Source organism: Oryzias latipes, chromosome 17, assembly GCF_053564925.1.
Source record: "Oryzias latipes strain Hd-rR chromosome 17, Olatipes_Hd-rR_3.1".
Lineage (NCBI taxonomy): Eukaryota > Metazoa > Chordata > Actinopteri > Beloniformes > Adrianichthyidae > Oryzias > Oryzias latipes.
The window spans coordinates 30746092-30768673 of NC_136253.1; the positions used below are offsets into that span (position 1 = coordinate 30746092).

At 40.0% G+C, this 22582-nt stretch overlaps 3 protein-coding genes across 4 annotated transcripts in view; 1 reads left to right on the forward strand and 2 right to left on the reverse strand.

The window, feature by feature from the left end:
* Window positions 1–606: 606 nt before the first annotated feature.
* Window positions 607–8439, forward strand: dsg2l (desmoglein 2 like). Of its 2 annotated transcripts, none has more exons than XM_004079365.5 (14): window positions 607–1023; window positions 1434–1520; window positions 1868–2023; window positions 2124–2265; window positions 2355–2518; window positions 2594–2728; window positions 2816–3001; window positions 3097–3383; window positions 4553–4695; window positions 4790–5011; window positions 5305–5535; window positions 5792–5913; window positions 5990–6301; window positions 6408–8439. In XM_004079365.5, the coding sequence occupies exons 1-14, from the start codon at window positions 970–972 to the stop codon at window positions 7404–7406; spliced, it is 3240 nt and encodes a 1079-aa protein (XP_004079413.1). In that variant the 5' UTR covers window positions 607–969; the 3' UTR covers window positions 7407–8439. The 2 variants fall into 2 exon arrangements, with proteins under 2 accessions (XP_004079413.1, XP_078790120.1); XM_078933994.1 differs by lacking the exon at window positions 607–1023 and adding an exon at window positions 1077–1332.
* Window positions 8440–11022: 2583 nt separating this feature from the next.
* Window positions 11023–16064, reverse strand: LOC101162245 (tubulin beta-2B chain). Its single transcript, XM_004079270.5, has 4 exons — window positions 15828–16064; window positions 15315–15423; window positions 14262–14372; window positions 11023–12421 (listed from the first exon to the last, which is right to left on the reverse strand). The coding sequence occupies exons 1-4, from the start codon at window positions 15882–15884 to the stop codon at window positions 11337–11339; spliced, it is 1362 nt and encodes a 453-aa protein (XP_004079318.1). The 5' UTR covers window positions 15885–16064; the 3' UTR covers window positions 11023–11336.
* A 2090-nt stretch (window positions 16065–18154) lies between these two features.
* Window positions 18155–22582, reverse strand: part of LOC101165507 (solute carrier family 22 member 23) — a 34937-nt gene continuing 30509 nt past the window's right edge. Inside the window, exon 10 of the mRNA XM_011486896.4 lies at window positions 18155–22160. Coding sequence (XP_011485198.1) covers window positions 20708–22160 — 1453 coding nt within the window. The 3' untranslated portion in view covers window positions 18155–20707. The remainder of the gene's footprint in view (window positions 22161–22582) is intronic.

Sequence of the window (22582 nt, forward strand, 5' to 3'; positions counted from 1 at the left end):
AATAATTATTATCTATTCTATGAGAAAATAGCGCGCAGGAAGAAAGAACAGTGAATGTGAAAATTGTGAGATAACTTTTATTCATACTAACATAAAAAACTAACTCAGTGCATGTTTTAAATGCATAGATGGAAAAAGTAAAACTATTTTAATAATCTTGACTTATAACATCAAATCCAAAACAAGCTCCCAGAACATTAGCAAGATGTTTTAGTATTAAAGACTAATACTGTTTTGGCTAAAAAAATAATAACAATAAAGCTTAATAACTTGGCACCAAACCAAAATAAAGGCTTAACAATTAAAAAAACAAAACAAAGCCACAATGAATCGTGTTAATATGGAAGATGATTGATTTATTTTTTTAAAGTAAAGTAAGGCATTTTTATCTGACTATTAGGGTTTTGTCCTGTATTTATGCAGGAAAAATGTAAAATGGGAAAAAGAGCAGTTTGAGAACTGAACATTTTAATATCTGACTGACTGAGTTTTGCTGATATATAAAGGACATAAGCAAAAAGAGAACAATAATATTTAGGGTTTTGGGGGGGCTGCTCTTCACTGAAGCTTGGAGCAGCAACAGGGACGCCCCCCGCTTCCCTCTCCAACGCCTCAGGCGCAAAGGTGACCAAACTGGATTCAAGAGTTGACCGTTCTGGATGAAAGCCCGTCAATCCACCTGTCTTCTTTACGTCTCTCTTTTAGGTTCTTTGCAGACAACTATGCTTCGATAGAATCGGTATGCAAAGTGCCGACAGCAAAGCCTCTTTCTCTGTGCGTTATCAGCACAATAGGGCCCGCCCCGTTATAAAGCAACTCCCTGGATCTCGGCTGGGTCGAAGTCTGTCCTCAACTAACAATAGACAACAGAGGAAGTCGGTCTGACTTTCTATTATTTATTTGTTTTACACTTTTACGCAAGGAAAAATACTACTTTTTATAAAGATTCTTTTTCAAATCACTGCGCCAATGTCTCTCCTGCTGAAATCCAGCCTTTTGGCGCTGCTGGCTCTCCTCCTCACTGTAAGTACGCAAAAAAACGGCACCGATTCTTCTTCTTTATCTAGGTTAAAGGCAGATTTGAAGCAGGTGTGGCTGGCGAAACCTGCGTTTAGACGGCAGAATAGATGTAAAATGGCAAACAGTTCTGAGGATAAATGCGCGTCTCTGTTTTTACGAACTCCTAGGAAAAGTTTCAAAACCGCGACTTCGTTTTTTGGATGATTTTTACGCAAAGCCATAATAGCTGTATCTTTTGAGAATTGTTTTTCAAACATCCTTACAAAAAAGAAATTAAAGAAATACATTTATCGGACTACTTCTGAATAAAAAGTACAACTCGTATAATATTATTAGGGGAAAAAAAACTATATTTATATATTTAATTACGTTAAATTTGACTCTTTTTTTCTGTCTTTTTTGTTTATCTGTAGCTTGTTCCTGTGGGGGCCCACTGGATTGTAGCCCCCAGACGGATTGTTGAAAATCAGGACTACACAACTTATGACTCCATTGCAATAGTAAGTTTTGCTAAGTTTCTGTCAGACATGTAGTTGATTTCCTGAACACTCTCTCTCACCACTTATTTGCTCTTTTTTTTTCTACATTTGTTCCTCTGAAAGTCAAAGTGGGTGTGTAACCTAAGTGGATTTAGAAACTAATAGACTATTAGTCATGTCACATTAGTTTTACTGACACATTAAAGTTCAGAGCAAAGCAGCGTTTTTTTAAAAAAAAAAAAAAAGATAATATTCTCACACTTTCAGTACCTGAACATAGCCAGAATATTTTTAAAATATTTTCTTTTCTGAAGAAGAAGACATTTGATACCTGAATTCCTTCATTGTAGCTTGTTTTCTGTTTTCAGATTCGTTCCGATAAGGAAAACTACACAACAATTAGATATTCTTTACGTGGGCAAGGTTGTGATGAACCCCCATATGGTGTGTTCAGCGTGGAAGAGAAGACTGGCTACGTGAAAATTCATCAGATCTTGGACAGAGAGAAGTTCAGCAACTATACGGTAAGACGTCTGTACAGCGGATTAATGGAGAGCCATAAAGGCTGTGTGGTGGCAAAACTAGATCACTGCCATTTGTTCTGTTTTTGTGTGTGTTGTGTAGTTGAAAGGTGTGGCAAAGTACCTTGACGGGAGCCGGGCTGAAGACGATCTCGACCTTTTGATTAAAGTTAATGATGAGAATGATTGTCCACCGGTCATTGCGATGCAGCAAGTCGGTTATGTCCGTGAATCCAGTGCAGCAGGTACCAGAAGATTTAAGACCATCACAGCTTCTTAGTTATGGTTTACTGCATTCAGAAATTTGTCTAACCTTTTTGGTATTTTTTTTTAGGCACTGTTGTCATGAAAGTGAAGGCTACTGATGATGATGAACCGAACCAACCCGCCTCAGCAATTTATTACAGAATAGATCAATCGAGCAACGCAGCCGGGATGTTTTACATCGACTCCAGCTCTGGGGAGATCTTTGTTCAACAGAACAAACTTGACAGAGAGGTAAGCATCTGGACTAATGGCAGTTTAGAACTTGCATTATCTATTGTATTACATCTGCTTTTCTTTGTTTTTAAGAAACAAGACACATATAAATTGACTATAATTGCCTCTGACCTAAACGGGTCACCAAGAGGAAACTCAGGAACCGGAGTAATTGAAATTAAACTTTTGGACATAAACGACAATATTCCGACACTGGAGAAAGAATCGGTAGGAATATCACAACAAAAAATTTCTTTTTCACGTCTTTAAGTGTATTAATATTGCCATCTCAACTAACTGCTGGTTTCATTGCAGTATGAGGGAAGTATCACAGAGAATACAGTTGGCATGGAGATCATGAGGATAAAAGCTGTTGACATGGATCTGGTTAACACGGACAACTGGCTGGCAGCCTTTGAAATTGTTTCTGGGAATGAAGGTGGATATGTCAGCATCACAACTGATGCTGTGACCAATGAGGGGGTCATCACTGTTGTTAAGGTGATGAGTCTTGCTTGACCTTTAAAGTAGACAGCAGCCAGTAAGACAAAAACTCCAATGAAAACCATATGATGTTTTTTTCCTGTAATCTGCAGGCCCTGGACTATGAGGAATTGAAAGCATTAAATCTGGCTGTGAGGGTTTCCAACAAAGCAGAGTACAACTTTGGTGCCAGCTCTTCAGCGGGGTCGTCATCATCATCGTCATCATCGAAAACCTACCCAGTCACGATAAATGTGCAAAATGTAAAAGAGGGCCCCCGTTTTCAGCCTAGTGTCAAAGTGGTGACGGTGTCTGAGGAGGCGGGATCCAGCATGAACCAAGTCATCGCCACTTACACCGCCATTGACAGTGACACGCTGCAGACTGCCACCAATGTCAGGTACGAGACATTTCATTGGATCATGGCGAACAATGACAAACCATCTTGAACACAGATGCGGTAAAGACGCTTATGTCTTCTTTAGTGTAACCCAGTTTAAAGTTAAAGTGCCAAAAAGGATACTAAAGTTAACTAATTTTAGGGTTCGAAATTTTAAAAAAAGAGTCAAAGCATTTTTTTGTGATTAGGTATTTTTAAATTTAATACCACCAGATGTAAAATTGTAGTCAAATGTAGCATATTTTTTACCTCATGTTACAAACTTCTTCAAAACCCATTCCAATGAAATCTGTTTTTATTGTTTTCAATGTGTTCTTGTGGCATTTTTCTCATGATGGAGGACACATATTAAGAAAATGAAGCTAATAATTGCATTTCTGAGTATTTCTTTATTCAAATCACTGTGAATCAAGAGCAGACAAAAAAATTCCATCTGTAAAAGCTTACAGGTGTGAACTTACAACAGCTAATCGCAAGCTTCCTGCTCCATTCTTTACCAAAGCATCCATTTGTAGATGACTTGATCTATGTGGGTCTTTGTTTTCCTGGCATCCGGCTCAAAACTTTACGTCTGGATGGCTCCAATATTGTTTACCATTTTTATTGCACCAGTAATGTTAGGTTGGGGTTGTAAGGGGCTGTAAGCTAGCAGGAGAGACACTGTAAACAGGGATGATGGGAAATGGAGGCAGGCTTACTCCACGCTAACTGTCCACGACTTGGAGGAAAATTTCTAATGAACTACTGTTGCTCTTCAGAAACTGTCCTAGAAAACAACACAGGTTTTTTGATTTTGGCTAAAAATGGCAAAATCACAATGAAAAAAAGATCATCAGAGTTGGATAAAAAAAAAAAGACAAATTAGTCCGGTTCTCCATCGATTGCGTAGCTATAAATAGGTTTTTATGTTGGTTAACAATGACTTCATCCTTTAATGTGTTAATTTTTTCCTCTCATTAGCAATAATTTCTTACTAAGCTCAGGATTAGTTGACCTTTTATCTATTATGTCACTTATTTGGGTAAATTAGTCGTTGATTTAAGAAAAGAGCTGATAATAAACAAAATGGTCATAAACTGACACAAGCGTAAACTTATTATAAATATCAAGATGTGTGGTATAAATGTTTATCATCTTGTCTTTATATATGTCTCTCAACTTTCTTGTAGGTATGCAAAATTCTCTGATAAAGACAACTGGATCTCTATTGATGAAAAAACGGCTGAAATCCGTCTAAATAAAGCGCCGGATCGAGAGTCCCTGTTTTTGATCAATGGAACGTATTATGCCAAAATTCTATGCATCACCAATGGTGAGTCCAGTTGAAGATGAAGAGATTTTACTGTCAATTTGTTCCAGAAAATAAACATTGTTAACAGCGGACTAAAAACATGTTTGGCTTTTAGACGCTCCATCCCAAACAGCGACGGGAACCATTGCCATCCAAGTGGAGGACTTCAATGATCACTGTCCCCAACTCACCTCTACCAGTCAGACCTTGTGCTACAACGACAATGCTATCTTTGTCACTGCTGAAGACAAAGACGAGTTCCCAAATTCTGCACCATTTGAGTTCACTGTGATTTCTGAGAGCAAAGATCAGACGTGGACAGTAGAACCTCTTAATGGTTAGAGCACCTGAACACAACACTGTGGAAAACACAAATGAAGAATCACTAGTAGTGAAAACTTCTTTAAATTTTTACATTTCAAGTCATTTTTAGCTCCAACTTTTAACTTCAGTATTTTTTAGCGTTTCGTCAAAAATTATTTAGACTTTGAGCTACTTGTATTTGCTGTTTCAATAGCAAGTGAAGGCTACATTAAAAATAAAAGCCTTTTAAAAAGCCACACAAGTATTTTTAAATGCAGAATAAAAAAATATATACATCAGGGAAAAAAATGTGTTTTTCTTCTTCAGGAACCTCGGTCATTCTGCGAGATCAGGCTCACCTGTGGCCTGGCATCTACAAAGTGGCAGTGCAAGTCAAGGACCAGCAGGGAAAGTCTTGTGATGATTTGCAGACAATAGATCTGACAGTGTGCACGTGCCTGCAGGGCTCCAGAACCTGCGATGCCCGCAACTCCAAATCTGTTGTTTTTGGAGCTGCTGGTGTCCTCCTCATGCTGCTGGGACTGCTGCTGCTGCTGTGTGAGTACCGTACATAATATTTTTGCTCTCTTGGTGGAACTGAGAATCATTAACTTTCTCTTGCCAAACACAGCAGGCTGATGCATGTGTAGACAGATTGAGAAAGAGGGGCTTTGTCACAGATGGTTGCAAAGAAAAGGATTATCATGCCTTCTGTGTGCATTTCATCCACATTCTAATGTCAGCAGCAGTTTTCCCACTCATCATTTTACAAAAACTTTTCAGGTAAAGTTGTAATTGTGTATTTTTTCTGTAGTGTTGCCTCTTCTGATGCTGTTCTGCCTGTGTGGAAGCGCAGCGATGGATTTCAAGGCAATTCCTTTTGAAACAAAAGAACACTTGATGCAGTATTCCACTGAAGGACAGGGCGAAGACAAGGTACTTTCTTACAAATGGATTTGATAATTATTGAAAAAGTTGAGCCTTCATGTATTTGTATACCTTTTTTTTATAGGGTATTCCCTATGTGCAAGTCCCAGTGGAAACTGGTGACATCCAACTGAATGCAAAGGACATAAACACTTTTGGAGGACAGGGATATCTGCAAGGTGGAGGATCAGCTTTGGGCGGTGGTTTAAATATGTCCACCTTAAGTGCAGAAAACAGGCGTCTTTACAGCCAGTATGGACAGTCTTTTGTGCATGATCAGACAGACTTCATGAGCTCTGGAATGACAGGACAAGAGATGGGCTTCTCCAGTTACAGAGGAGGGGCCTTCGATGGGATAGCTCTGTCAGATCGTTTCTTGGAGGAATACTATGTCACGGTGAGGTTTCTTGAAGTTGTTTCTTTTTTTCTTTGTTTCAGGGAGACATTTTAGATACTAATCTATAGTTTTGTGTTGCTCTACTAACTCACTTGTTTCCTTGCAGAAATTTAACGACGCCTCACAGCAGTTTCAGGTGAAGGACCAGTCTCTGATCTATGACTATGAAGGTCGAGGCTCGCTGGCAGGTTCTGTAGGCTGCTGCAGCCTTCTTGAAAAGGAAAATGATCTTTCATTTCTCGATGACTTGGGGCCTAAGTTCAGAACCCTGGCCGAAATTTGCCAAGGATCGACCCTGGTGACTGAGTCTGTGGATGCAGGAGTTTCCATCCCACCCATTAGATCTGCGTCTCCGGTCAGGCCTCCTGCCTCCTCCCATGAGCACATTCACACACACACGGAGATGGTCAGGGATCACGTTGACTCCTTCAGGACCTCCAACGTGACCTCTGGGTCCTCCACTATGGCCCAGGAGGAACGTTTCACTGAGAGAGTACAGAGTTCAGCCCCAAAAGTCCAGGTCCAAGAGAACATAGTCATTCCCAACCAGACGCTGTACATTCAGCAACCTGCCCTTTACTATACCGCCACGCCAATGTATGTAGTTGAGCCCAATCCCCAAATGGTGCTCGTGTCTGGGGGGACCCAGCAGGCAATGGGTCAAATGAGTCAGGTTGGGTTTAGTCAGGGCATGATGCAGGTTGGAAGCATCCAGGGATCTCAGGGCGTGGTTCTTGTTGACGGGCAGTTAGGAGCGGGTGGGGCTACAGGTCAGGTGGCACAGGGTGGCTCACAAGAAGCCCTGTCAAGGTCCCAAACCACCTCCATGTCCCAACAAGTGTTAATGGCTGAGAATGGTTCCTCCAGGGGAGGGTTAGGTACTCAGGCGGTGCAGGGCTTAGTCCAAACAGGACGGGGATCTGCTGAGGCTGGCTTCCAGTTTAGGAGTGCAGGTATGCAGGAGAAGACTTTTTCAATAGGATCACGTGGTTCAGCTGGGTCAAATGAGGATTTTGCCCTGACAGCCATGCCCAAGGTGCAAGGCAGGCAGAGGGTTGTTACTCAGCACAAAAAAATCTCAGTAACTGAGAGAAACATAGATTAGACCGTGAACAATTTAGCCTGTCCGCAGAGGGAAAGAGATGTTTTTGTACAGTAACATTTTTTTACAGCACACTTGTTGTTTTTGGACATGTAACTTTATTTGGGGAGGGGGCTTTCTTCTGGATTAAGTTTAAACAAAAAAAAAAACTTTTCCTGGTCATGGGCACAGTACAGTATTAATGTTAAAAAAGCAGAGACAGAACCAAATTTGAAGGAGCATTATATTGTTTCTGTCTTTACACCTTTGCAGAAAGAAATTCTGGTTAACAAGAAACATTTTCTCCTTCTCTGGTCCCAAGTATTTCCACTTCAGATTGTTCTGTATTCATTTAAGATGTGGCACTAACAAAATGCTAAATGGACAAACCGATTGGGAAGCACAAAGTTGATTTTTGTGTTCAGATAGCAAATGTTTCTTGACCAAAGTGAAGAAAACGTGTTTTTCTTCTTTTGTCTTTAAAGAATAAATCTGCCAAAAGTCATTTTTAACAGTGTTTTTATTGTTTCTACAGCAGAGTTTTTAATGGATCAGTCGAAGCATAAACGTAGAAACTGCAGTAACATGAAGTTTTTTAATGCATCAGGATTTTATTTAGACTTTCATTAATTTAAACTTGTGTTGTTTGAATGTAAAAAGTTTAATTTAACTGTGCAGGATGTCAGATTGATTTGAATTGAGATGCAATGCACTGAAAATCTTTTTTTTTTTTCTGAAATTACACTGTATGGGAAATATGAATTATTTGTCATTTGCAGTGAGAATATGGTAGTGTGGTTATAAACGGCTTAAAAATGAAGATGTTGGGTCTGGGTTTATTAAATTTTGCTCTTGTAATTATTTTGCTATTATAATCAAACTAATTAGAATGAATGTTTTTGTACATTAAATGCAGCTTCTGATACTTTTACAGCACTATAGTAACACTTTTAAAAAATGTTTGTTTGGGCTTTTTGCAACCAAAGGCACTTATTCCTAAAAAGTGTTGGATATTAGTTTATTTTCTTTTTTAATAAAATGCTTCATTCAGCCATAATTTGTCCACTTGTTTTTCTTTTTTATAAACCAGTATATATTACAGGAGTTCTTAGAAAAACACACAGACTTTATCAAAAGGTTAAATATTTATTATTTCCTTACAAGGGAAATGCCACATTTAAAAAAAAAAAAAAAACTTTTAAACACATAAAAAGAAAAACTAAAATAAATATCTTTGTATACTTGGATTAAGAAAAAAATAGGTATAAAATTGTTTGAAAAACATAAACTAGTAAAACAGTCTTGAAACACTGGAGTTTTTTGACTTTATCAAATATAACATTTTAACATTTCCCTAAGACAAAAAAAAAGTAAATAAACTTTCTTGTTTACTTAACTAAAAAATAAAAATTAACATATAAAATTGTTTAGTAAAATCATTATAAAATAGGGTAAATAATCTGAAAAAGTACACTGAAGAAAAATGTGTACACTGCATAAAAAGGTCCTTCAAAAATGGAAAAACAACTTTTAGAAAAAGCAACAAAAAAAATCTGTCATTGGGATTGGGTTAGAAAAGTGTTTTGTTTTTTTTACTAATATCTTAAAGAAAAGAAATCTCATTAAGACAGTCTTTCTTAAACTAAGATTACTTTGTTATTAAAAAAAAAGATTAGTTTTTGTGCAAAACAGAAATTACAACATTTTTTCTTGAATGAAATGTCTTTATTTTCTTGGGATTAAGTTTTTGCAGTGTAGGGAATAGATCGATGGTAAAGTATCCTCTGGTAATGAATGATCCCATTTAGCCAAGAGTTCTTTCATGCTGCTCCTGGTATTTGTAGAACAACAGGCTGCTTTGTACGGCCAAAATGGGTTCAGCTGATGTCGCTCAAAACAAAAGGGAAAAAGAATAAAGACAGGTTTCAGCCTGTGCATGAAGGCAAAACTCAATATATGATACTAAGTTTGAACGTGCATTTAACGGCGGCAGGTTAAAACCCTGTAATCTTCATTGTTTGTTGACACAAGCTGAACTTGTTCGGCTTTTCTCATTCAGCTGTGGAACACTTGTGTTTATAAATCATCTTTGATGAATTTAACTCAATGAGGGTGTGTTTTTTTCTGCACAGTGTAAACATGTAATTTTTCTTCTTTCTGTCTCTAAAATGCAATAAGTCCACACAGTAGCTGTTTTTTTTTAGTGGGCTCTTCTTTTTTAACAGTTGTTACTTTTATATTGGTCACAGAGCTACCTGGAGCAGCAAGCACAATTTGATTAAATTGCAATTTGCAGACGATAACGCAGATTAAAGCAGATGTTTTCCATACAGACGCAAACAGGGTGGGGCCCGGCTTGTGTAATGTTTACGACTAAAAACCCTGAGAAAGTTGCTCGGTGACAAACTTCCACCTCATCAGTCTTACTGACATGTTTCTCTCAAGGCTGATAGTATCACCAGCTTCTCTCACATTCTGTGCTTGGAGTAATCGGTTTGAGTTTTGACAGCCTCACAATTCTTTTGCAGCATTCTTTCTATTGAGATGCTGGAACACTAATTACTGTTCCCCAAATGGGGAATGTGCACCAAGATAGCTGCCAAAAACCTCAAGGCTTCATTTCAGCTAACTTTTATTTTATTTCTGTTCCCTATTTCTGTCCCTTTGTTTCTGTTCCTTATTAAATTTACTTAAGACTTTTCTAAAAATAAATTAACCGGCTCAAAAGGGACGGTCATTAACAGTAAACAGATCTTGGAATAGGCCTAGCACTGTGATTTTCCCTGGAGAAACAGTTGAAAAAAGATTTGCAAAAGACAAGGAACAATACCCACCTGTGAATCTGGTTTTGACCTAAGCTGCACAAACAAAAAGAGACTCTGATACTGTTTTCACTTGCTTGTTCAAATTAACCACAGGAATGTGGAAGACTGTAATTTGGTCTGTCTCATTTACCAAGGCCTTTTTGTTAATAATTGTTCTATTTAAAAAAAAAATGAAAAAGAAGATTAAACTCAAGGAAAAAGTCAAATCCCCGTAAAAAAATAATTAATTAAGAACAAAAGATTGTGTCGTTACCAAAGTTTAGACTAATGTGTGGTTAGGTTTCCGCAGGAATGAAGAACTTCCTGCTCAGGGTTTAAAACGAGGCTTTACAGAATATGAAGTAAACAAGTTTACATTCAATCTGCAAGAGTTTTGTGATGCATCTTGCTGATCTTTTTCTAAGACATTTACAACTTTAACATCTGCCAAATATGCATCCCTGTAACCCTTGTGCAATCCTAGGCACTTTAACATTGGGAGTTGGGTCATCTTGACCCACTAGACAGTGCGCTGAACCTTTTTTCTTAAATTTTTGAACCTTACTGGCGTCCATGGATTTCATGAAATCTTTCCACCTTTATCCACCTTTGTCATGGTAGGGAGAACACGTCAATGCAAGGGTGGGGTCATCTAAGATAGCATAAGGGTTAAAAAAAAAAGAGGCAGCCAACCATGAAGGCAGGATAATAGTAAAAGAAAAAATAAACAAAGTCAGGCGGATGAACAGATCACCCTGATGTGTTTATGTAAGGAAAACTGTGGAACCAAAAGTTTAGATTGACACAAATAAAGAATGACAAAAAGCAAACAAAACTTTGCGCTGTTCAGTTTATTTATTTTGGACTACAGACCATCGGTGCACGGTGTTACAAAACTGTGTCAAGGACAAGATTGTACTTTTTTCTGAAGCTGGCAAATCATGACTAAGAAAAAGAAAATTGAATATTTTTCTGCTGTAATTGCGGTTGCAAGACTTGTCAGTTGAAGCTATTTCTACATGAAGCACTGTTTCTGCTAAAGAATATCTCAGAACTATCTTCACAATGCAATGTTTGGCAAACACCTGGATTTCTGGCATTCCTCACATGTAATCTGGAACTACTTCAAAGTCATGAAAGCAGTTTTAGATCAGTGGCGAGGATCGTGGTGGACTTCGTCTTCATCTTCTATTTCGTCTTCTTCGTATTCGCCAATTTCGTCCGCAGTGGCATCTTGGTACTGCTGGTACTCGGACACCAGGTCGTTCATGTTGCTTTCCGCCTCGGTGAACTCCATCTCATCCATTCCCTCTCCAGTGTACCAGTGCAGGAAGGCCTTGCGACGAAACATGGCGGTGAACTGCTCAGAGATCCTCCTGAACAGCTCCTGGATGGCGGTGCTGTTGCCGATGAAGGTGGCAGACATCTTGAGGCCTCGAGGAGGGATGTCGCAAACGGCGGTCTTGACGTTGTTGGGGATCCACTCCACAAAATAGCTGCTGTTCTTGTTCTGCACATTCAGCATCTGCTCATCCACCTCCCTCATGGACATGCGGCCGCGAAAGATAGCTGCCACTGTGAGGTAGCGGCCGTGACGGGGGTCGCATGCTGCCATCATGTTTTTGGCATCAAACATCTGCTGTGTGAGCTCGGGAACAGAGAGGGCGCGGTACTGCTGGCTGCCCCTGCTTGTGAGGGGAGCAAAGCCCGGCATGAAGAAATGCAAACGAGGGAAGGGCACCATGTTGACAGCCAGCTTCCGGAGGTCGGCATTGAGTTGGCCAGGGAAGCGGAGACACGTGGTGACCCCGCTCATGGTGGCTGACACCAGGTGGTTGAGGTCTCCATAGGTTGGTGTGGTCAGCTTCAATGTGCGGAAGCAGATATCGTACAGAGCCTCATTGTCAATGCAGAAGGTCTCATCAGTGTTTTCCACCAGCTGGTGCACAGACAGTGTGGCGTTGTAAGGTTCCACCACAGTGTCAGAGACTTTCGGGGAAGGCATGACGCTAAAGGTGTTCATGATGCGATCAGGGTACTCCTCTCGGATCTTGCTGATGAGCAACGTGCCCATCCCTGAACCTGTGCCTCCACCCAGGGAGTGAGTGAGCTGAAAGCCCTGGAGACAGTCACAGTTCTCCGACTCCTTCCTCACCACATCCAGGACGGCATCCACCAGCTCAGCTCCCTCCGTGTAGTGCCCCTTGGCCCAGTTGTTTCCTGCTCCACTTTGACCTGCATGACGTGAGATTGACAAAACAATACATCTTTAGGGTTTTGTATCTATTTGATATCGACTTCATAAATCCATCCATTTTCACGGTTGCCGGAGCCCATCCCAGCTACTGTTGGGCGAAGGCAGAATACACCCTGGATGGGTCACCAGATGCACAACTACACCCAGTCACATCCACACCTAAAGAAAATTTACTAATTGGTCTTAATTGCATTTTTTTTGGAACGTTGGAGGAAGCTAGAGTGCTTGTAGAAAGCTGACGCATGTACGGGACAATAAGCAATACTCCACACAGAAAAGTCCCCAGCCGCAAATTCCAACCAGGGCAGTGAGTCAAAAGCGCTAACACCCCCATGCAGCCTACTTCCTAAATCTTTGATTTCCATTTTTTTCCCCTTGTTTAGGGTTTTGGTGTGTTTGCAGTCAAGATCAGGTGATGCTAATCTCATCGCTTAAGAAGTCTTCCAACTCTAAAATCGTTATCTCAATAGTTGCGCGGTCGGGTGTCCAGTTCACATTCGAAACTGCTGGTGTGTACAAAAAATGGGTTGGCCTTCTACCCCTTACTGGTAAAACAAGTACATATGAATATATGCTTCTTCATTTGGATGATTTCTTGTTGAAATAAATTAGAGCACCTCCTTTTCTGAAGGCGTCATGGTACCTGTAAAAGAATCACTAGGCCACTTGCATGCTACAATGTTCTGAGAAGCCTGTATCTCAGGGAATGAATAAAAAGTTCCACTAAAAAGTCTGCAGTGATACTAAAAAAAGGGAGTGTTGCTTAACGGTAACCACACAGGATTAGCAAAGGCTAAAGGACACTCCCTTGAGAAAGAAAAAAAGAAAATCCTGCACAAAAATCCAAGCCGCTTAAACCTCTCAAGGAATTTCCTGTTTCTGTAGATGATCTCATTTTGTTTTAATTATCTACAGGTTGATAAAAATGGCGGGCAAAGCTTGTGCACGTCACTTTACAGCAATATATATTGGCAAACATCTGGTAACAGTACAACCAAACCAGCTGAGCTTGAGTTTGAGAACTAGTTTTTAATGACTTAGTGGAGAAGCGACAGTCATGAATGATAGCAGTCCGCACCCTCCTGGAGAATGAATCATCTGACAGTTACCGCGCAGCCCTGAAATGCAGCATACAAGTCTCTGCTGTTAAACATTAACATGCTGACCTTAGCATGGTAAGCATGTTACCATGACAACGCTGGCACTCAGCCTGAAGCACCAGTATGCATAAGACTGACTTCCCAGATGTATGCAGAAACTTGAAGAAAAAGATAAAGTGATCTTAAAGGTTTTCAATATTTCCCTGCAAGTAAAAAAATGCATTCTGGCTTCTGAATATTCATTTGTAATGAGCACAGCCTTAGTGTCTCTCTTTTTTTTTTTTGCTAAGTCATTAGTTGAGCTTGGTTCCCCCTGACACATCTGCTTGTGGTCTATCCATCACTTTGTGTTGGCACATCACTGAGACGCTGCAGATGCTTTGTGCCAGTAGCACACAGATCTGTGCAGTGCTGTCAGGTGAAATTGAACACAGATTTTCAGGAAATGACATCAAAGCCCTTTTGTGATTCTGGGTTGTGCACTGGAAAAACAGGCCCCTTAGAAATAAGCAACAAATTATCATCACCTAGGCAGATTTCCTGTAAGCAAAAAATAAAATAAAAAAGTCTTACCAAGAATTCCAAGAAAAGAAAATCCAATCCCCAAGACTTTCTGTCTCAAACTAGGATTATTTTGCTTTTTTTTATTGAAACAAGGGTCTTTTCACTTTGTTAAGAATCAGGTTTGCAGTGAGGTGATGTCTTACTGGGAACTTACCAAATACAAAGTTGTCAGGCCTGAATAGCTGTCCGAAGGGGCCAGAGCGAACTGAATCCATGGTTCCTGGCTCCAGGTCTACCAGGATGGCACGAGGCACATATTTGCTCCCTTTGAACAAGAAAATCGCAGAGTGATCAATAATGACCGGGAGGTGTATCTTTTTTAGTAGTGTCCATGAAAATGGCTTGGAAATTAACCAGAGGACCCTTCTACAATTTCCCTTTTTTAAGAGAGAGCAGTTCCAATACAAGAGTGCACATTTCCTTTGTTTCACCTTTCTGTGCCTATGACTCTTCTGCTGAGCAAACTGCTATTGCTGCATTGCTTACTGTAGACCAGAGGGGGCTGTCAAAGTGCTTAGCTCTGCAGAATCTTTTGAAAGGAGAATACTCTCTGCTGTATTTTTGTCTTTCTATTAAACTTAACTTTAACTTTGAACAAAATAACTTTGTAAAAATAATGCACAATTGTATTTATTTGTGAAGTAAATCATTTGCTTGCTTGGTCCATATGCCACAGTGACCCACATGGGATGCTGATTACAGCATGCAGCAGGGATACAAAATGATGCTTTCTGCAGGGAACTGTGATAGGGGCAGACAATCAAGCAGACCTTCATTTATGCCAATAAAAGCACAGCTCCTGACAAGTACCGAACCCCTAAAGCAACGCTTCATAAATTTTTGCCTAAATGCTGAATCGCAACAGTTAAGCTTTCATTCTCAAAATGGTGAGACATTACAGAGCAGATGCTACGAACAGATGACCTTAACAATCCTAAAGCATCAATATTAGATTATGAGATGACAAAGGGGCTCTCTAGTAGATGTGAGACTGCAGATAACCGCACCCCAATGGGGACAGAGAAGGGATGAGGGGAGGGAGATGTTTCTGCTGATTCACTGTCCTCATTTTTATTTTCTGCAGTCGTAATGCGACCTCCTTTCTCCCACTGTGAAATTGGTGACATATATGTGGGAAACAGAAGGTCAGGTGGGGATAATGACTGAGCTTTATGCATGATTTCTGTTTATTTTTTTATTTTTTTACCTGATGCCTCATTGTAGTAGACGTTTATCCTCTCCAGCTGCAGGTCGCTGTCGCCCTGGTAACTGCCGGTAGGATCAATGCCGTGCTCATCACTTATCACCTCCCAGAACTGATTTCAAACAAGAAAAATCCATATTAAGCCTTGATTTAGAATTTTTAAAATGTTAAAATATATTTTTAATGTCTTTAATCTGCCTATTTTGCTTGGTGGCAAAGTGACATGATGCAGTGTGAGCATCATGTCACTGCTGCTTCCAGAGCCATGACTATGAACCCCACCTTGGACTCTTACCACTATGAAAACGGATATGCTGCAACATCTTTTTATTAGTTATCATTATTTTGGTTTTAATTTATTTCTTTAAATGCCAAGTCATTTCCTTAAAAAAAAAAAAAAACATGGTATAATAGGAAGGGGAAAATCCCGTTTAATGCAAACAGTGATGCAATTGTGTACATAATCTTCCAGCTGATCTAAAGTGTGCAGATTTTGGTGAATGTGTCTGTCTGTACCTTGGCCCCGATCTGATTCCCGCATTGTCCGGCCTGGATGTGAACGATTTCCCTCATGGCGAGCTGTGGATTCGAGCGCAGAGCTGTTCTGTCGTCGTCTTCACTGCTGTCCGCTCTTTAGTCGGTGCGTTTCCCCAAAATCAGCACTAACCTCATTTCTATGGGCTGAGCGTTCAGTCGGTGTGATGCGTAAAAATGCAGCCAGTCGGATGACGTTCGTCGCAGCGCAACATCTCTGTCAGCCAATCGGAGCGCCGCGCTTTGATGCAGTGGAGCGGAGGATGGTGCCGCATCACCCCCTGACATCAGCCTGTCCTGAGCACGCAGAGACAATTTCTGCACTTTTCTGATGCTCTGCTGGTCCTGGAATATACAGTTATATAGTAAGATGCTTAAAACACCCTAAAAAGACAACAATCAGTGTAAAAAAAAAAGGTTAAATAAGCCTTCATTGTGACTCAATCAGGGTCATTGATTTGAAAATCTCCCAGTTTTCCTGAAGCATCTCTTCTGAGTCAACAGTCACCACAGCATTTCTTATTCTGACTGCGGCCTAACACTTCTCTGACAGACAGCTGGTAAAGGCAAATGTCTGTCTGTCTGTCTGTCTAAATACAGATAAATCGTGAAATTTGGTTAAAAATAGTAGAAAATGCTTTAATAGTAAAAACAGAAAAGCTTTGGATAAACTTATACTCTATCTTAGCCTTTTATCATTTAACTTGAAGCTGATTGTCATTTCTGATGCCGGATTAGTTTTTTTTTAGTTATAAGTCTTGTCTTGTTAAAAAAATGCCTTCAAAAAAGAAAAATCCGCCTTACCCATTGCATTGCCTTTACCTAATGAATTCTATGACTTTATGTCCTTTGTGATTTCATGTTTATTATACAATTAACGGCATGAAGCCCATTGAGGCGACTGTTGTTGCGATCTTGGGCTATATAGATAAAATTGAATTTAAATGAATTAAAAAAGAATATCTGGCCAGGAAGTAACTTATAAACTGGTTCCATTAGAGGTTTCATCCATTTAGAAAGGGAGGCCACAAAATTCAACCCAGTTATGATTCACCCATCTGTGTTTTGCGTTTTAACTTTTTTCCATAGTTTTTCTTCAAAATAAAGGAAAATAGTTGTATGCATGTCTTTTGTCCAGTCTGCAGGGGTTTACTAGTCTTGCACTTTGTGGTACTTTATAAAAAATGCAACATAAATAAAGACTGATTTGATTTTTTTTATTTTGTATTTAATGAGCAGGAAATATAATTTAAATTAGGATCGGTGCGTTTTTAGAAATGCCGTTTTTCGATGCCCCATTCAAACCGTCTGTGATTGCATGAGAACTGAAGCCAATCCCAGCTGCAAATGAACAAAAGGGGGGATAAAAATGGGGATGGATGTGTGCCACACCTTATTTATTTAATAAAACACTTATGTAACACAAGAGCCCAGTCTTTCAATGAAGTAAAGACCTTTGCTTATTCATCAGCATCAAGATCATATTAGGTTTTTTCTCTTTTATTTGAGGTTTTTAGCACTTTGTGTTGTTCTTTTCCAGGAAAAAAAATTATTATAAGTACAAATAATCACAATGATCATATCCAGCTGCGTTTTTAATTTGACTGAAGGTGCAAACCTGCATTTTCCGTTCTTTAAACTGGTTTAAAAAAGATTTTTCATCAAGACAAATATACGTTTTTGCTAGAATACGGCAATAACCTAACCACTGTATTTACCAATCTTAAACAGATGAAGGGTTAACCCCTTTTGAAAAAAATAATACTTTCCTAAAGTAACTTATCAGTTTTTTTATGGTCTAAAAGATTAAAAAATAACAGAAATCTGTTATAACTTCTGTAAAAACTGTTTTCTACAAACTCAAAGTTCATTTTTTCACCTGGATACAGTTAGGAAAGATGATCAAATGATTCATATTTGCATTAAGGTGGAGCACTTAAGTGTTAACCAACTACATTCTTGACATTTTAATAAGCAAAAGTAGAGAAATCTTTCTAGAGTTGAAGGTATTTCTGCTCAGTTTGCAATGATCCATATTTAGTAAAACAGGAAACTACACATGAAGGGCTAGCATGCTGGTCAGAGGGAAAGGGGACGACCTCATTACCGGCAGCAGTTACTCATAAAAACATGATGGTTCTTTTGTGAAGGAAGCATCTCTGACAGGATGGCTGGGGGCCGTTTTCCTTTGTTGATAGTTTAAACTTGTAGCAACAATATGTTGTATATAAATAAAATAAAATTGAATTATTTATTTTCATCCGTTTGATCAAACTAAAATGGCATAAAGCAGAAATTCCGAGGCACAATTTAATCAATAAATAGTGGTTTATTTTAACAACAGGTATGGCTTATGTACAAGTGCGTCATGTCAGTTAAAACAACAACAAACTGAAACTAAAGAAGTGAAACTTAGAATTGTACAATCCATGATTTTACATTCATTCAATTCTCCAGTTCAGGAGATGTTAGGTCAATCAGCAGGGGTAAGACTTCATCACATCTGGTCTTACCATCCCGTGCTATTATTTCTGAGCCTTCATCTTAAGAAAAGTGGATGAATCCACGATAACTATTTACAACAACAAAACCCAACCTTCTCCTTTTTTTTTTTTTTGCTTTACCAACTATGACAGAGTAACAATCAAGCCCATGGCTGGTGCTAACTGTGCTTTCACTGAACTCCGTGCTAAGCTAAAGCGATCTTCGCTCAGTGAAAAGAGCTGCAGGTCAGAAATGGAAGTAACAGAACTCAGACGTGACACTGATTGTGTTGTGCTGTGTCACTGGATTTGCACCTGTGATTCTATAAAATGGAGCACGACATTCACAGAAGAGTTGATGTGCGGCCACTGCAGGCAATGTGTCACATGCCTTTCACATTTGGATGAAAAAAAAAAAAAAGATGAACTAGCAGCATCCAAAACTCCCATCCATCTTCCCTTTTTTCTTTGTTTCTACTGTAAAGGAGCAAAGTCTAAACATCGTACGTTTGCAGTTCATTGTGCTCTGAGGTGCAGCAGGATGATGTACATACTGTATTGCTTGACATGAGACGACAAAGTTATTAAAAATAATGGAGATGTGTTATTCTTAATTTAAAATAACCTGAATTCATTCATCAACAGAGCTTTTATTGCTCCCTATATGCTGAGTTTGAGGAAACCACCCACTTGATGAGTCAATCAGTGCACACAGAATTGAACCATGGTAAAGAAGGTTTTCAGAGGAGAACCACTAAATAAACTAAAAGAACTCCCTGGATTTATAATCTGAGTAATATCACATTTGAAATGAAAGGACACCATTTCATTGGCTTCATAGTTTTACAGTACTGCATTGCTATTATTATGCAATAATTTGGTCTTTTACAAGCCCCCCTTTTTCATCTTCATAGTCATGATGGAGCCGATCCCAGCTGAGGGAAGAGTTTACAAATTCATCAGAGAGCCAGTCATAAACATTATTATTATTAGTTTCAGTGTAAACGTCCTTTTAAAGACAAATATTACAACTTTAAAACATAAAAAAGTAGAAGAACTGTCAAGTTTCCGACTTGTTCAAGTCAAGTATGCAGCCATCCACAGGTGGATGTGGACTTTTAAAGAAAAAAAAAAGTGCTTTCTCCATTGAAATGTCTTTTTGTCAAGTGTATTGCAATTTTCTTTTTCAATGTAATCGCAGCTGTGTGTGAATGAATCTATGAACACATCGACTAATGGAAAACAGAAGATTGTTGGTGCAGCAACAGTTGGCAATCACATCAAACTTATTGGAGTCTACAGGTTTTCTTTCAAAAAGTAAAAATAAGATAAAAGACTTTTTGCAATTTAATAGCTTTTTTTTTAACAACTTCACAATTAATTTCATGCTCCCCCCCCCCCTAACTGCACAAAAAGTGCCAGCACATTAGAGTGCCACAAATACTGTAAGAAGGATGTATAGTTCTGTACATTAAGGAGAGATTTTTTAAATGCCTTCAAAATAATACTTTGAAACTCCAGCTCAATTATTCATTTACTTACACAATCACACGTACAAACAAAGATGTTGCATTCCACTGATTTGGAGTACCTTAATAGACAATATTGCTCTATTTTCCCCAATATGGAAGTTCTTACAATAAGCCACATGTTGAAAAAAAAAGCTGATTTTTTTTTCATTTCCTCTAAATGGCCAAACACTCATAAAGCTTGCATTTATTTTATATTTATCCATCTTCTGAATAGGGATTTACAGTGTACTGGTGTTTCCTCAAACAGGCAAACACAGTACAGCCATAGACTTTTTGGCACTACTTCTAAATTTTGGTTTCAGTCAAAAGAGTTTGGTAAAACTGAGAAAAAGGGGGATACTCCAATTTGGATGATTTGAATTAGCAGAAAAATACTTCATTCAGGTTTTCTTTCTTTATACAAGTAAGGCGAGATCTTCATACAAATGTGTAAGAGAAATCCAAGCAAAAGTACCTCTTTTTTGTTTCTAACATCTTTGCATTTCTTTACCAGAGATGATGACAGAGCTTCACCCTGTAATGGCGGGCACCATCTTCAAAATGACAAAGATTTCCCACGTTTGTTTACATCCAAGTATTTTCTGCGCTGGTGATTTCCAGTGACATTCCTGACGAGTGGAGGCTTCCGGTCACAAACCAGCGTGCGGCACACCTTCACTCCTGCAGTCTCAGTTATTGGCTAAATGCACATAGAGGGGTCGGGGTGAGGGAGTTGCAAATCTGCGAGTCGACCCTTGTCGACTGGAGTGGTAACATTCACCGGCTCCCACCGCCCGCTGTGGTATCACTATGGGATGCTCCCCTTTGTAAAACACTTAAAGCTTAATTTCTGTGCTGCAGCACTGGCTCACAAAGATATCGTACCGTCGATGGAGTCGTTTTCTGTTGTGGCACTCTCCCCATCTCTGGCCAAGGGGACACCAGAATCTATGGGGGAGGACACTGTACACTCTATTAGAGAGGCAGGAGCCGGTCCTGAAGAGTCTGGATCTGTGACAGAATGTGATACTGAATCAGGCTGAGAGTCTGTGACAGTCAGTGAGGTGGAATCTGGAGATGAGCTGTGAACTATGTCTGTGACAGGAAGGATGGAAGGACATGATACGGGAGCGTTAATAGGTTGTATTTTTGAGGGAGGGACAGAGTCCACTGAGGGTTTGTGACCCAAGTCAACATGTGTAGAAGTTTCAGAAAAAGGGAGCAAACTTTGAGGATCTTGAGGAGATGTATCTGGAGGACAGGGAGAAGAACAATCTAGCTGAGATTCATCTACTGTTTGTGACTGAAGGGGAATGTCATTGTGTGGAGCTACAGAGGGCGAGGGAGGAATGTCAATGTCTGTTACTGGAACTGGGGAGGGAGAAGGAGATGGAGGGGCTGAGGCAGGGAGAGGGGTGTCCTCTAAAGGCGCTTGACTTTTCTCAGAAACAAAGAGGTCAGACTTGGGGATGGTTGCATCCAAGTCACTTTCCAAAGGATTTGGGGGCTCTTCCGTGGAGCTCGGAGGGACATCATGGATGGGTGTGGTGCAAACCGGTGAAGAGTTGGACACAGTCTGCGGGGCGTCATGAGGGGAAGGATCTGTTGAAGCTGCAGGACCTGAGTCATCTATAGGTGTGGGGGACAGGGTGATGCTATCCAATTTCAGAGGGATGTATTCTGCCTTTGACTCAACAGAATTCAAAACTATTGCAAAAGGTTCTTCATCAGACAAAAGTGGGTCAGTGGCACACGGGGCTTTGTGTAAAGGACTGGAAGACAGCAGGTGCTCTTGGCTGGCACAGATGACACTATCCTTACCCAACCCTGCTGCAGAGGTTGGCGATGAAGATGATACAGAGTGACCATTAGGGTCCTTCGGCTCAGAATTGCTATGTTGGACCTCTGTGACCACGGTGGCGGTCATGTTGCCGTGCATCTGAGCAGTCAGTTCAATAGCAGACGATGCCGTGGACTCCATGGTTGACACTACAGCTGTGCCCACCTCATGGAGTGGGGTGTCACTCACTCGGCTGTAGTCCTTGCCACTTTGCGACTGGGGCAGCAGATGGCTGTTTTCTCTGTGTCTCAGCGACTGCAGAAGGGGTTCCCGAGTGTAGCTCTCTCCATCTGGCAGGGTCTCGGGGAGGGACTTAGAGCGGGGCTCGGGCAGCAGCAGAATGCAGATGATGCAAATGAGAGTGCAGCAGGCAAAAATGATGTGGTGAAGAAAATAGCCCTTCTGATTGTGCAGCTCCATGATGGGTGCAGTGAGCATGCCGAAGCCAGCGCTGGCCAGGACCAGACCCACACCACCCCCCCTGCAGGAAGACAGAGAACAGCCTCATGACTATTCTAGGGCTCACAGTTTTCGTTAGCATTTCTCAAATGTAAACCTCTCGTGTGACATTTTATCAGACAGCAGCAGAGAGCGCTGTAAGGCTGCAATGACTTTCACTAAATGGTTGCCAATCCGTTCTTGTTTTTGCACAAATCCACCACCAGATGTCGCCCTTGCAAAAGTTTTATCAGAGTAACATTTTTTTTCAAACTCTAGGCAAGGGACATCTAGAAAAGTGTCTTGTAATCTTAAAGGGGTACAGCACAAGTAATTTCTTGTGGGATAACTTGGATGCTAATGGTGGGAAGAGCTGCTAATCCATCTGACCACTAAACCGCCTGGCAACAAACAATAATCCAGTCTTAATAATATATCAAAATAAATGCTCCAAATAAGCAGCCT